We start from the raw sequence: 15129 nt of genomic DNA on the forward strand, positions 1-15129 counted from the left end.
TCAAAGCTTCTGCAAATTTATTTTATCTTCTACATTTGCTGATCTCCTGCTTGTAAATCCTGTTGAAGGAGAATAAAAATGACTGCAGCCTGATGGGAATTAAATGTCTGAAGTTCAAAGCAGTTTGCACATCAGAGCAAACGTCAATCAAATGAACATCTTGCAAGCCAGGCAGGGAGTGAATTTCTCCATGGGGAAGAGATCAAAGTGGGAGTCACAGTTCTGTTTTCTCCCTCGGGATGCAGTTTCGATCAGTTGTTCATGAAAGTAAATCCAGAAGGAAGTTTTTTTTTTCTTTCCCCCCAAACTTATGGGCATAGGAAAGATAGAGTTATTTGAAACTGAATTTCAGGCACTGGTTTTATCTTATGAAAATAAGTATAGAAAGCAGTCATAATCCAATATCTCCTGTTTTTAGAGTGAGGGTCTGTAGGAGATTTAGATAGGATCGTTCTCTTATTATAATTCCTTTTTTTAAAGCACACATATAAAGATAAGTTGAATTGTTCATTTTATATGACAGTCTATGATTTTACCAGTGCATGACCTTTTCCGTAAACCTGGAATTACACAAATGTGACTGGCAGGTAATATACTTCTCAATGAAAAATCTTTTAGGTAACCCCTCAGAGTGTAACTGATGTATTGTTATAAAGTATTTTTAGCATGAACTTTACAGTTCTCTCAGGCCCCAAATGGAGGTGAATAGTATGTTTCTTTTAGAAATAGTATTTAGAAAGAGGCACACATGCATAAAATGCATTCCCATCTTAGGCAAAGCAGCCATTTCCCTGGGGCTTGGAGGTGGTCAGTGTAACGAGGACAACTAATGTGATGTGTTTACTGATGTGTTTGGAGTCCAGTAGGAATCTGGAGTCCAGAAGAGAAGCAGACATTAGTGAGTGTGGGTGAGTGGAGGGTGGAGTGATAATCAGGGTTTTTTTGCTCTTGTAATTACATCTCCTAGCTGGCTCACCAGCTTGGGACACACTGTTCTTTATTTCTAAGCCCCCTGTTGACACCTGCTTCCTTACCTGACTGGCAGAAGCAGAGGGAGGGTTATTTCTAGGCATTTCATGTTAATTCAGCTGGGGGGGGAGGCATGCTCCCCATGGCTGAGGTTCAGCACACATGAGAGAACTCAAGACCACTGAGATTATTGTGAGACTGTTACCACTTAAAGAATGCCATCTAGCAGGAAGGAGTGGATGACAGGTCTCTGAATGTGGGGGCTTGATAGGAGTAAATTAACTTAAAGCCACTAGCATTCACTGCATACATATTACTTATATCAGATTTCAGAATGAGGGTAACAATCTGTTCATCATTCACTAATATACTTTTAGAACCCACATGTCCTTGAACTAACAAAACAGGGATCAGATTGCCCTCTGGCTAAGGTTCTCCTGTAAGGTGGTTATTTAATGCTAAAGCATCAGGATTGTTCTATGGATTCCTTCAGAAGAACTTCTTTAGATATTTTACATTTTATTTTTGAATCAAGTTTGGTCTCTGGAAGCCTTTGTATTTGCACCACATCAGTTGGGGTTTTCCTGAGTTGTGTTTCAGTATTACACCTTGCCTATCTTTACAGTAAAACTTAAGCTGTTGGGGGCACCTGGTGCCTCAGTGGTTGAGCATCTGACTTTGGCTCAGGGTGTGATCCCAGAGTCCCAGGCTGTGATCAAGTCCCACATTGGGCTCCCCATGGGGAGCCTGGTTCTCCCTCTCCCTGTGTCTCTGTCTCTCTATGTCTCTTACGAATAAATCTAAAACAGTAACAACAAACAAAAAACCCTTAAGCTGTGGTTGTTGTCCATTATGTTATTTTGCTTCCTATATTCATTGCCCCATTGTGAGAATTTTCAAAATTTGGTACAATTTTTTCTTTCTTGATATTGTCTTATTTCTGTTATCTTTGTTGTACCCAAGCCACTTAAATGTTCAAGGCTCTCATCAGAATGCCAGGGTCTTTCAGAAAAGAACTTTGGTACCAGAAGGAGGAGAAAACTACTTTGAGCTGGCACCAGGTCAGCTGTGTCTCTTCTCTGTGCAGAGAATGTATGTGTTCATTCTCCTATCCTTGGTTCCCTGAAGCACCTCAGATTTAAGTGCTGAATGGGAGGGGAACTTGAGGCTTTTCTAGAATGAAATAATAAAAAGTAATTCTCTAATGGCCAATTCCATACTATGCTGGTGATGAGCATTTAAGTTATTGACCATTGATAAAGAACACCTGCCTTTAATATCATCTTCCTGCCCATATTTCTATTTGCCCATAGAGCTCTTTCTCTTAAGCTGTGCTTTGTGAAGCCTTATGTTCAGCTACTGTCATATTCTTTTTTAGAATTCTTCTTAAGATTTTTATTTATTCGCGTGAGAGAGCGAGTGAGAGTGAACAAGAGCGGGTGAGGGAAGACACAGAGGGAAAAGCAAACTCCCCCTGAGCAGGGAGCCTGACGTGGGGGCTCGATCCCAAGACCCTGAGATCATGACCTGAGCTGAAAGCAGGCCTTCAAACAACTGAGCCACCCAGGCACTCCAGCTACTGTCATTTTCTGTTAAGTGAAAAGCAAAGATTTTTCCTGTGCTCTATCATCTTTCAGAGTAATCTTTTCCTCTGAGAGAATTCAATTCTATTTCAGCTATTTTAGATAATGTTAATGATAACTTGTTGATTTGAGATACATTACAGTGTATTCATTATGAATGAACTCAAATAGATGTTCACATCTTGGTTCTGTTTGCTTCCCAGCTGTGAACCTTGGGCTTCTTGATTTAACATTTCTGTGCCTCAGTTTCCAAGTGTTCAAGTGGAGGTAATAGTACTTTTCTCGGGCTTTGTGAAAATCAGATGAGGTAATCCATGTAAAGCGCTTGGAACACATGATGAGCACTTAGTAGCTGGTAAATCCTTCTAACACATCTAATACTAGTTCTTACTATTTATTTAATGCTTACTGTGTATCTGACTCTTAAGAGCCATTTTCTGATTTGATTCTTAAAATAATCTTATGAAATAGATATCTATGAAATAGATACTATTATAACCATTTTATGAATGAGAAAAACAGAGGCTTAGAAATCCTAAGTTATGTGCAAGAGTTATACAGCAAAATGCAATTTAAACCCAAACCCCAATCTAGATCCTGTACCTCTCAGGCCTATGTTCCTGACCATGACCTAATCATGCTCTGCCACAGTGGCAGTGCTTTGTTCATCATAGATGTTCAGTGAATATAACTGGATAAAATACTGAGAGCTTTCTAGTGACTTAGCTCTCTGCCTTCCTCACTAGTTAGTCACCAATAAGGATTTATTGGATACTACACATTGCCAGCAGTGTGCTAGACCTGAGAGATACCTACAAATCCTCAAGTGACTCACAGTCCTAGTGGGGGAACTAAGACTTCTCAAAGACGTGAAAGGCTTTTGAAAGAACTGGGAGTTCAAATGCTGTGTGGCAGGGTTTACATAAGACGACTTCTATACCAAACTCTTTGGAGTCTCATCTCTAACTTGTTACATCCTTATTTGGTATATGGAAAGGATGAAACAAGTAAGATAATTTGCTCATAATAATTTACTTTAAAATTTTGTTGCTATAAATAGAATCTGAAACCAATCTAGATCTAATAGACATCAATATGGTAACATATCATATTGTTAGCATAATCAGGCTTATGTTAAGCCTGATTACAAAACTCTTGATTTCAGCTTGGGTCGTGATCTCAAGGTCATGGGATCAAGTCTCGGTGTTGGGTTCCTCACTGGGCATGATGTCTGCTTGAGATTCTCTCTCTCCCTCTCCCCTGGCTCATGTGTGTGCATTCTCTCTCTAAAAGTAAATAAAATCCTTTTTTTTTTTAAGATTTTATTTATTTATTCATGAGAATACACAGGAGAGAGACACAGGCAGAGGGAGAAGCAGGCTCCATGCAGGGAGCCCGATGCGGGACTCAACCCTGGATCTCCAGGATCACGCCCCGGGCCGAAGGCGACGCTAAACCACTGAGCCACCCGGGCTGCCCTAAAAGTAAATAAAATCCTAAAAAACATAAGCATGGAATTTAAAAAGCTGGACTTTGTTGAGTGCAGTGGACACTAGAGAACATCATGGCTGGGATCCAACAGTTGATGGACTGATCTAGTTAGATCTATAGGTTTGGGAGATAAAGGGAAGAGAAGGTTGGGTAAATTACTGGTGGCAAATACTACATTGTGAAACCTTTTTAAAACTCACAAATGTTTACTGAGCACTTTTGCTAATGAATTACTTCCAGGTTTTATTGTCTTTAATATTCTTCAAGATGATCTTTTCGGTACGGAAAGGAAAACAACCTACAAAAATAATTTCCTTGCCAGGGTCCCCAGGAGCAACCTTTCATTTCACAAAGGCCCTGGGAATCTCCTTCTCAAGGGTTGAGCTGGTAGCCTGGGTCCTGACAGTGGAGACTCTATCCAGGGAGGCAGGGCTTCTCACCAAACTTCTACTTCTCTTGGGAGAAATTGTCAATAATGCTTCTGAGTTACCCCTTTCCGCAAGCTCTTTGTTATGTGTCATTTAAATTAAGCAGGGTGGTGTGTGGCTCATCCATGGACAGGGAGTTTATAATGCAATGGGTTTAAGCCTCTCTTTGTGGTGTCACTTTTCTCAGCTGTGAAGTGAATAGGTCTAAAAGGGGTTTGTGGAGCACCTGGCTGGTTCAATTGGAAGAGCTTGTTGCTTTTGATCTTGGGGCCATGAATTCAAGCCCTACTTTGGGTATAAAGATAAATAAAAACTTTTAAAAAAAATAAAAGGGATTTGTAATTTGTCCAGCAAAGTCGAGATGTTAGTTCCAGGCATACCTACCTAAATAAAGGAGAGGAACCCACCTGTTCTCTTGATTGAAACTGGAAGACATTCTGTCTTTGAGGCCTATTGTTTTTGAGGCATACTTTGAAGTACCTGTGTTTACACAGAAAGCCACCCTACTGCTTTATTTCTAAAGAAATCTATATGACAGTATTGGTGGGTTCCTCCTTTCTGGAGAGCCTGCCAAAGTCAGATTCCTGGACCTTCCCTCAGACTCAGTAAATCAGACTCTTCCAGGGTAGATCCCAGGAATCTGCATTCCAACATGCATCTCAGGTGATTCTGATATGGCTAGTCTTTCAGGAATCACGAACCATTCATCTAAATTACGGTCCTCTTTTGTTTGGACTTCCAGAGCCTACTGGGGAGCCTAGAACAAGGCTAGGCATTGGCACCATGGATGTTCATTAAAAAAAAAAAAAAAGAAAGAAAGAAAATCAGTGAATAGGAATGCCTGGTTTGACAAGAATGCTGTGTCACATATACATAGTAGTACACAAAACCAACAAGACGTGGTGCCTGCCTTCAAGGAGATCTTGTCTATTCATATAGTGATAAAAATCCACCCGTGAAAATACTCAAATGAAGACAAATTAAAAATTATGGCATACACTTTGAGAGAAGATGGAGTGATACAGAATGAGAAATCATCCACAATCAGGATGGGACTTCCTGGGAGAATAGTAAGTGAATAGAGAGACCTGAAGGATGACTGGGTAAATAATCAAGAGAAATTTACAGAATTATACTTGTCCAATATGGTAACCACTATTCAGTGATGATTTACATTTAAGATAAAATTGTACAACATAGAAAATTTGGTATATTAACCGAAATTAAAAACTTAAAAATTTAGTGTCTAAGTTGTATTAGCTACATTTCAAATGCTTAGTAGCCATGTGTAGCTACTATATTGGACATTACAAAAATAATACATTTTTGTCATTTCAGAGAATTTTCTTGGATTGCCCTGATCTGGGCCCAGGGTAGTAAAGCAAGTCTGGCACACTGCCTATTTTTGAAAATTAATTAAGTTTTATTGGAACACAGCCATACTCATTCTTTTGTAAATGCTTGTTGGTTGCACACTACAGTGGCAGAGTTGTAGCAGTGTGATAGAGACTATATAGCCAGCCCACAAGCCTAAATATTCTATAGTCTTTTATTAAAAAGTATGTGAGGGAATTGGCATAACATGGCTATACAGAGCAAGGAGAGCAAGTGAATTCCTTGTATAGCACCACTCTTGCTATACAGATATTCAAATGCTACAAGAGAGGGATGGTGAGATTATGTTGCTTTGCCTGCTTGTACACATGCAGCTGCTGATGTATTAATTTCTTCTTTTCTCTCCATCTGTGGCTTTTGAGGCAGCAGTCTCCTGTCTAGACAAATTGGAGCAGGTCCAAGGAAGAGCAACCACGTTGGTAAAGCAAATGTGTCCTTGGCAGCACAATTGATAGCGTTGATAGAATCCTGTACTGGGTTGGAGGCTGAACTAAAGTTCTCTTAAAATCCAGTTACCTCTTCCTGCAAGATGATAAGTATTCAAGCAAAACTTTCATTTTGGAACCCAACACACCATGTGAAGACCTAGTCCCCTTGCTTATACAATCAGTTCAACGTAGTAATTTTTATATATTGAGATGTGATTGACATTAATCAAAGCTCATGTGAATAACCAAGTGGATCTTGATTTTTAGGAGTGTTTCTTCTAGGTCGTATAGCTTCTCTGCATAAATGGAATTTCATCAATGGTATTTATAAGCTGAGCTACACATTTTAAAAACCCTAATTTCAGCTTAAGTTAATTTGGTTGGGGAACTCTTAAAAATTCGTGAGTCTTTTCAGTTTATAAAATCCTAAATGAGCTATTTAGAAATTTAAGATTTTTTTGCTTTTGTTACTTCTGAATTAAGTTTACTTAAAAAATACTCGTAGGAAAAAATACTCATAGGGACTGTATATGATTGAGATGGTGCATTTTCTTTTTACTTTGTTGCAGATTGTTTGCTCTAGGATATGGATCCTGATTACACTATTATTTATTTATCAGCAACTAGTCAGGGTACTAGTGATGTTCTAGCCCTACTCCTAGCATTCCACTTCATTGGAAATCAAAAAGACTGTGACCTTTTTTACATTATAATCCAGAAGATGCTAACTGTGTGTTCTATACCATGAGAGGAAATTTATCTCTCTCTCTTTTTTTTTCTTTAAAGATTTTATTTATTCATGAGAGAGACACACAGAACTAGAGGGGGGGCTGGTGCAGAGACACAGGCAGAGGGAGAAGCAGGCTCCATGCAGGGAGCCCGATGTGAGACTTGATCCCGGGACTCCAGGATCACACCCTGTGCTGAAGGTGGCGCTAAACTGCTGAGCGACCCGGGCTGCCCTATCTCTCTCACTTTTTAAAAATTTTCTTCCTTAGGTTACAAAAAAAAAAAAAAAAAAAAAAAAAAAAAAAAACAAGTTGAAGTTTGCTGAGAGTCACACATTTAATAGCGACAGAGCAGGGAATCAAAGTCTAGGTGTTGCCTCCTCCACAAACATTCTTTTGCCTTCGCTACTTACTATTTTTGTTCTTAGTCACTGGTTTTTAATTTAAAGAATTGTTTCATATATAACATCATAGCTTAAGTCTGAATTTTGTCAAATTTATTTTCTGTATGATTTTATTGATAGTACCTGACTCAAATTCATTGCAGCGAGAATTGGATCAAAGGATGGTTATTTTTATCTCTTTAGACTGAACTTGATTTCTAAAGCCTTCTAGAAGCATATATTTTTTCCCATACTGTTCTGAAATGATTTTTTTTCAATATTTAAAGTCTAAATAACAATTTGCTGTTTATTATGAGTTGCTTTATTTCATATATGATATCAATTATTTTATTGGTTTGGTTTTAATTTAATAACCACTTAAATAAATATTGCTAATTCTCTTCTATTGTTTCAGATTTGATGGGAACTTTAATACCAATGTATCTAGAACAATTAGTTGCGATCGACTTTCTACTACTGTTAATAGCCGAGCCTTCAATCCAGGACGAGATTTAAATTCAGGTCAGTAATCTCTTGGTTTATAAAGATGAACTATATTCCACCACATTCAAGTTGAATAAATGTATTGCTTTAGATTTTTTCCCCTTAAGATTTGAAGAGAAAATATCATATACCTAAAATTAGGTATTTCTTTCTGGGAAGTTGACACTCAAAAGAAGGAAAGGAAAAAGAAAATCCAGCTGACCTGTACTGAGTTTTTATTATATAGTATGCATATGGCTCGGCTCTTCAATCCATTATCTTGTTCATTAGGAGTTTTACATTTATTATTTTAATGGTTATTTTAGAGACCCAGCTACCTTTGCATTAAAAAGTATTGAATTTGTATTCCCTATTTGTAATTTTTAATTTGTTTTGGGAAGAATGGTAAGGGAGCATTTCTACTAATAAACAGTGCAGGGTGCTATATATTGAAGCTGAGCATTGTTCTCAGTTTTATTAAAACTTAGTCATATGCAGTAGTAATAACTACTAGGGTACCTGTATATATAGTTATGTGTAGTTCCAAAGAGATTTGGTATCTCTGCTTTCTTGTCATGGTTTTCCAGTCTTTATGTCTCTACTTGTCTTGCTACGCACACTTGTTGATTGGTGGGCGTCAGAACCAAAAAGCTTCCCTTTTAAGAGCTGGAAATCTCTTTAGAGATGACCTACTGGTTTTAATCCTCAAATCTGAGGCTCAGAAGGATCCTACGACTTCTCTTATTACTGGAAAATTAAGGATATAATCTTAAATATGAAGAACTGTATTTCCCAAATTCCAGATCTCTTGCAGACATGTAAACCCTGAAGGAACAAAATATTTACTTTTAGAGCCCCATCCAGTCATGGCCCATGGGGAGAATTGTAGCCTTTGGGAGTTGTATACACAAACCTGGTAATCTAGTAAATCTGGAAGGAAAGAACTGTAGCTTAATATCGCTTAAGGATATTAAAAGTCTAGCTGCTGGCTAAATGGTCAACCTAAATATGCCAGGTATATATAGACTAATATGTAACGGATTCAGGTTTTGTTTTGTTTTTAGTTATTAGGGAATTTAGAGGCCATCTGGAGCAGGAGTAGATGTGGTTAACTACTAGAAAAGAAGCTCAATTGAAAATATTTTTCATAAAAAAAATAAGAGTACAGAAGGACATGGAATGGGCAGGGTAAATGAATTATGGAAGATTCCATAGCTGGCACAGAGCACAGAGCTAGAACTTGAGTTTTCTAGTTCTCAAATTCAGTGCTTACCTCTTTCCCTCAGTTATGCTTAGTAACACAAGACACACTGCTGGGTCTGAAGACTGGAGCTTGAAATAGCAATTTTTAAAAAAATTATTTATTAGAGAGATAAAGTTTGTGCATGGGGGTGGAGGGGCAGAGCTCAAAAGGGGAGTTGATCCCATGACCCATGAGATCATGATTTGAGCCAATATTTTTATAGTATATGTTCACTTCTGGCTATTTGAATTAATAAGGAAAAAATATAGCCCATTCCTTCTTTACATACATAAGATCTATAAGGGCTGACACATAAATGTTAATTGTTATCTTTTAGTGATGGAATAGGTATTTTTACTTATCAATTTTCATACATTTTTTAATATTTTATGTATTTGAGAAAGGAGAATGAGCAAGGAAGAGCAGCAGCAGAGGGAGAAGCAGGCTCCCCACTGAGCAAGGATCCTGGCATGGGTCTCAATCCCAGGACTCTGGGATCATGACCTGAGACAAAGACAGATGCTTAACTGACTAAGCCACCTAGACACCCCAGTTTTCTTAATTTTAAACTAAGCATGCATTGCTTTTATAACCAGGGGAAAATAAAGCAAGAAGGAATTACTACCTCCCAATATATTTTCACTTCTTTCTGGTAGACGGTACTTTTCGTAATATGAATATGACAATAGATCCTCAATTGGATGTCAGGGTTCTAGACAAAGCTCCATTACCCTCTGACTGTATAATTGGGACAATAATAAGGTGTAGGCTGGGGCCACATGAGGATGGTGCATGCTTATTTGGGAACCAGAGCGATGCTGTCCTGCCACGATCCTTCACCTTGGTAGGCCAGACCTTGGAGGATCTGGAAGCTGCTGCAGCCAGGGCTCCATCCTCATTGCCTTGTTTTGTATCTATTCATTGTTTCTAATAATGAGTGTATTATTGAAATCTGTGTATTATTGAAATCTCCATCATTAATAGTCCTATTGTACACCTATCAAGTAGTGGTAAACACTTTCCTTTATCCTAGGTCAGTTATAAAGAAAGCAAAGAGCTTACATTCCAGGAGCCAGGAAACATAAATCTTAAACAAAAGGACACGTAAATATACATATATCTGATGATGAATGTTATGGAGGAAAAGTAACACAGGGATAAGACATAATGGTACTTTTGGCTGGCGGCGGGGGGAATGGAATGGGATGGGAGGGGAAGGGAGGGAGAAAGAAGGGAGAAGGAGTCTTATTACTTTATAAAAGGACTCATCAGTGAGATCTGAATAAGTGGGGTTGTAAAACCATAAGAATAACTGGAAGAAATGTATCCAGGCAAAGGGTTTGAGTTAGGAGAATGTTCAGTGTGCTCAGCAAGAAGGCCAGTATAACTGTGATTCAGTGAACAAGGATTGACCGTAGAAGATGAGACCAGAGAGGCAGTTGGGGGCCAGGTTACCAAGAACCTGACTTTACTGGCCCTTAGAAGGACTTTAGCTTTTGCTATGAATAGAGGTCATGGTGGAGGAGAGGTGGGGGCAAGGAGCAAAAAGGGCTTATCCAGAGTCATGATTTGACTTAGGTTAAAAGGTTTATGAACTGCTGTGACAAGAATAGATTATAGCAAGGCAATGGTGGAAGCCAGGAAACCATTTAAGAGGTTATTCCAAAATCCAGGTGGCAGATGGCAGTGGCTCATAGTGTAGTAACAGAGGCAGTGGTGAGAAGAGATTGGATTTTGAATAGGTTTTGCAGGTAAAACCATTAGGATTTGCTGATGAATTGAATGAGGGTGGGGGAGAATATGTGAGAGGAAGAGAAGAACTGGGAAGGACTTCCAAGATATTTGGCCTTGTCAACAAGGACAGAGTTGCCGTTTATCAGGGTGGGGAATACCAGTGGCAAGCAGGAAATCAGCGTTTCAGATTTAGAAAAGTGAAATTTGAGATACACATTCGATAATCACAAATCGAATATACAAGTCTGGGGAATGGGTCAGACTCCAGATTGAGATTTGAGATTCATTGTGTATAGGTAAGAAATCATGAGACCCAAAAGATCACCTAGCAAGTGGCTGTGAGTAAAAGAGAAGAGGTTCAGGACTGAGTCTTGGGATGCTTTACCATGTAAAGGTCACTGAATTGAAGAGGTTACAGTGAAGGAATCTGAGAAGGAAGTCAATCTGGTAGAACCAAGAGAGCCATCTTCTTGAATCCAAGTGAAAAAAAGTATTTCAAGAAGCCAGAAGAGATCAACTGGATTAAGTAGGCCCAGTATGATGAAGGCTAAGAAAGCAGACACTGGATTTAGGAACATGGAGGTCATTGATGATCTTGACAAGGACTGTTTGGTAGAATAGAATGACAGGCTGATCCTGGTTGGTTCAAGCTCTTAAGAAGGGATGAGAAGAGCAGGAAACTATATTAAATCCCAGTGGGCAGCCTGGGTGGCTCAGCGGTTTAGCGCCACCTTCAGCCCAGGGCATGATCCTGGGGACCCGGGATCGAGTCCCGTGTCAGGCTCCCTGCATGGAGCCTGCTTCTCCCTCTGCCTGTGTCTCTGCCTCTCTCTCTCTCTCTCTCTCTCTCTCTCTCATCTCTCTCTCTCTCTCTCTCTCTCTCTCTCTCTGTGTGTGTGTGTGTGTGTGTGTGTATCTCTCATGAATAAATAAATAAAATCTTAAAAAAAAAAAAGAAAGAAAAATCCCAAAGTTTGTTGAAACCTGGAGGGCCATGTGGAGTCCCGAGGGTGTTTTTAAATTAAGAGAAATTACAGCAAGGTTATGTGCCAAGGGAATGATCCAGTAGAGGAAAGAAATTACAGCAAGGTTATGTACCAAGGGAATGATCCAGTAGAGGAAAGCAAAACCCAGAAGCAATAGGGGAGACAATTATTGGAGCCTTTTTCTTGATTAGGCAAGAGATGGTGCAATTCCAGTGAGAAGGTCCAAAAACACTGTTCGTTCTTAATAAGAGGAGAGAAGGAAGAGCAAGTGTACAGCGATCCCCATAATGATCCATGTAGTGTAGGGAATGCGGAGACTTCCCCTTCGTAGTGATTTTGTTTTCTCAGAGACTTAGGAAGCAAGATCATCAGCCAAGAGTAAGCCAGAGGAAGAAGAGGCATTGAAGACCTTTTATATACACTAAGTTTGTCATCTATAAATGAGGTTTTAGAGCAGAACTCAGCTGCACATGTAATTGGGAATCCTGACAAAATGCTGTTTCATTACAGTAGTTATCTGTGAAGGGAGAGAGAGGTTGAAAAATTAGGAGGGGAGAAAGAAGATGGTGAGGGCAGAGGTATATGGTTAAAGATCATCAGATCTTGAATTTTGCTGTTTCTAAAAGCACATCTCAAGTATAACATCCTACCTAATGAGTTGTTCTCAGCGTAGATGGCATAGCTAGATTTACAAGCAGTTTTTGACAGTGTTCAGGTATTTGAGAACTGACTTGCTTGTATTTGAAGTTGTGTGACATTCCACCAAGCCAGTGGCTGCATCCCAAAGTCCACATTCTTGAGCAGTCATTTGTAATATAAGAGGAGTGGTAGATGCTGGAGGGTAACCTCAGAGCTCCCCCTTTTCCTCCTCTCCAGCTCATGCCCCCTTTCAGAGAAGAATTAATGTATTTCGTGGGCTATTACATGTCTGATATTTACATCTGTAAGATGTCCAGCCTCAGGCTGTTTCAGACTGTATATAATCCATCAATGGGTCCCTAATTGATAACACAGTTTCAGGTTGCCTTTCAGACTAGCTGGAAACAGACTCCCATAAATTGTAAACCATTCTTAGCTTCATTTACCCAAAACTAGGTCATGTGTCCATCCATCCAACACACTCATGTATTCTTTTTCTTAAACCATGCCAGATCTCAACTTTCCATGTTGACTCCTTGTCCCTGATTCCATTCAAGCAACTAGCATTTGACAGTGCACACGTTACATTATGGTGCTGATAATGTTTTGTTCAGGTTCCTTCCTGCTTTTATCCCTAGTTTCCCTCCCTCCCTCCCTCTCTCTTTTTTTTAATTCCTGCTGAGCTATTTTCTTGTGCGTAGCCTGATCCCTAAAGAGAATTTATTTGAAGAGTCCAAGGAAAGTTGCCTCTTGCTCTCTTGAGTTATGCAATGGAGGTGAGTGGAGTGGGAGTTAGTCTTTCTTGCCAAAAGAAAAAGTGCCTGGACTTTCTTTATTGTGTTTGATTTAAAGACATCATTTGAAGTTGCAAACTTCGATCTTGGTAGTGTTGCAGTCTACATTGAGAAATGGGATTCACGGGGTGTAAGGGGCATCTGTAAGTCATGTTACAACGGTAAATGCTGCAGGAGGTACAGGTGGGCACTGGAGGCTGGAGACTGCTGCTAGTTTCAATGGCTTCATCACTTCCTTCTGTGAATGACAAAGATTGGCTCTGTGTTGTAGGTTTTTCTCCCTTCTTTAAAATGTCATGAAAATTATCTATTCAATATGCTAATGCCAATGCAGTGAAAAGCTATGTTCTTCCTAAAAACCTAAAATAAAAGAATAAAAATCAACCAACCTAGGAATTTCTAGTTTATTTTTATGCCTATTTTCCCCAGTTTTGTGATTGCATTAGTGTCATCACAGATGTGGTAATTATCTGTATAACACCTAAAAACTATTCAGTTACTTAGAAATCCAGATTATTGAGGCTATATGATTCAGTATATATTTGTGTGTGTGTGTGTGTGTGTCACACATATACACAAAATTAAGTATTCCTTTGTTCTATTCCTATAATGCAAGCTACTTCAAAGTCTAGTCTTTTTTATATTTTGTCACAGCAACACTACTATACTGATTTCAGAAGATTTTATTAGTCACACATATCCTCATATATTCTCTCATAATACATATCATATTGGATATAGCCTGGTTTGGCTTTAGTTAAGAAATGTATCTTGAACGTTCCTTTGTATATATGTAAATAAATTTACTTGTAGATCCTGGTGGGAATGATTGTAGAACATCCTTGAATTAATCCGTCTACTCCAGTTCACCATTCAGATTGTCCCAATTTTTCACTGTATCACTCCTTCTGGAAGGATTCCAAGTGACCCCTCCACAGTTTCCCTGACCCCTGTGTAGTAGTTGACAGGTAAATTTCTGTTTTGAAGTTCTATCATCCTTTGGCTTCCATGAAATTGTTCTGTGGCATTTATCCTCTTCTCTGCTCAGACCTTTTCATTTTTCTTCTTAAGCTCCTTTCTCCTCAGGTAGATGTCCCCACAGGTCCTCTCTTAACCACCTTCCCCCACTTATAAATGTTATCTCCCCAAATATTCTCAATTTAGCCAGCACCTCAGCTCCTACCACATGCTGAGGAATTCCAAATCTCTCTTCAGCCATGGCCTATTTGAGCTTATGTATTGAGTAACCAACTTTAAGACACATGTCTCTGTGATGATTCTGTAGCTACCTCAAAAATTAAAACAAACTTTTCTCTAAACCTCTCTCCCAGCTGGGCTCGCTATCCCGATTAGCAGTACCTCCATCCTGGTTATATTGGGACTATTTCCTCACGTTTTTCAACCCACTACTTCTCCAAGTTTTAACAGATTTAACTTCTCTTAAGTCAGTGATCAAATGAGAGTGTGAGTGAGTATTTGTTAAGTATTTACTATGTACAAGTCACCTCACTAGGCATTTACCATGTGCCCTTCTCGTCGCCATGCTGACTTGTGACATAGGTGTCATTGTCCCCTCTTCATTGAAGGGGCAGCCTGGCTCACAGTCCATAGTTCAGAGATGTGTCTTGAATCCCTTTTGTCTTCTGCACTATTAATTCCATAAACCTAGATCTTTGTAGACCTTTCTAGAAGATGAATTAATACAGAAACCTCCCGAAAGTTTTCCCTGCTTTTATTCTTTTTTTCAATATATCCTGCATACTGTAGGTATTTTGCAAATATCTGCTCTATAACTCCATTTCTGAAAAACCTCTGGTGGCTCACCTGTAAGATAAAGGTGGAGGC

The 15129-nt window shown here is 39.1% G+C and overlaps 1 protein-coding gene across 1 annotated transcript in view; it reads left to right on the forward strand.

The window, feature by feature from the left end:
* The window catches only part of CACHD1 (cache domain containing 1), a 203066-nt gene that overhangs the window by 120419 nt on the left and 67518 nt on the right, over positions 1–15129 (forward strand). The window contains exon 4 of the mRNA XM_055305410.1: positions 7821–7927. Within this exon, the coding sequence (XP_055161385.1) occupies positions 7821–7927 (107 nt within the window). The remainder of the gene's footprint in view (positions 1–7820; positions 7928–15129) is intronic.

The sequence above is a fragment of the Nyctereutes procyonoides genome, unplaced genomic scaffold (assembly GCF_905146905.1).
Source record: "Nyctereutes procyonoides isolate TBG_1078 unplaced genomic scaffold, NYPRO_anot_genome, whole genome shotgun sequence".
Taxonomy (NCBI): domain Eukaryota; kingdom Metazoa; phylum Chordata; class Mammalia; order Carnivora; family Canidae; genus Nyctereutes; species Nyctereutes procyonoides.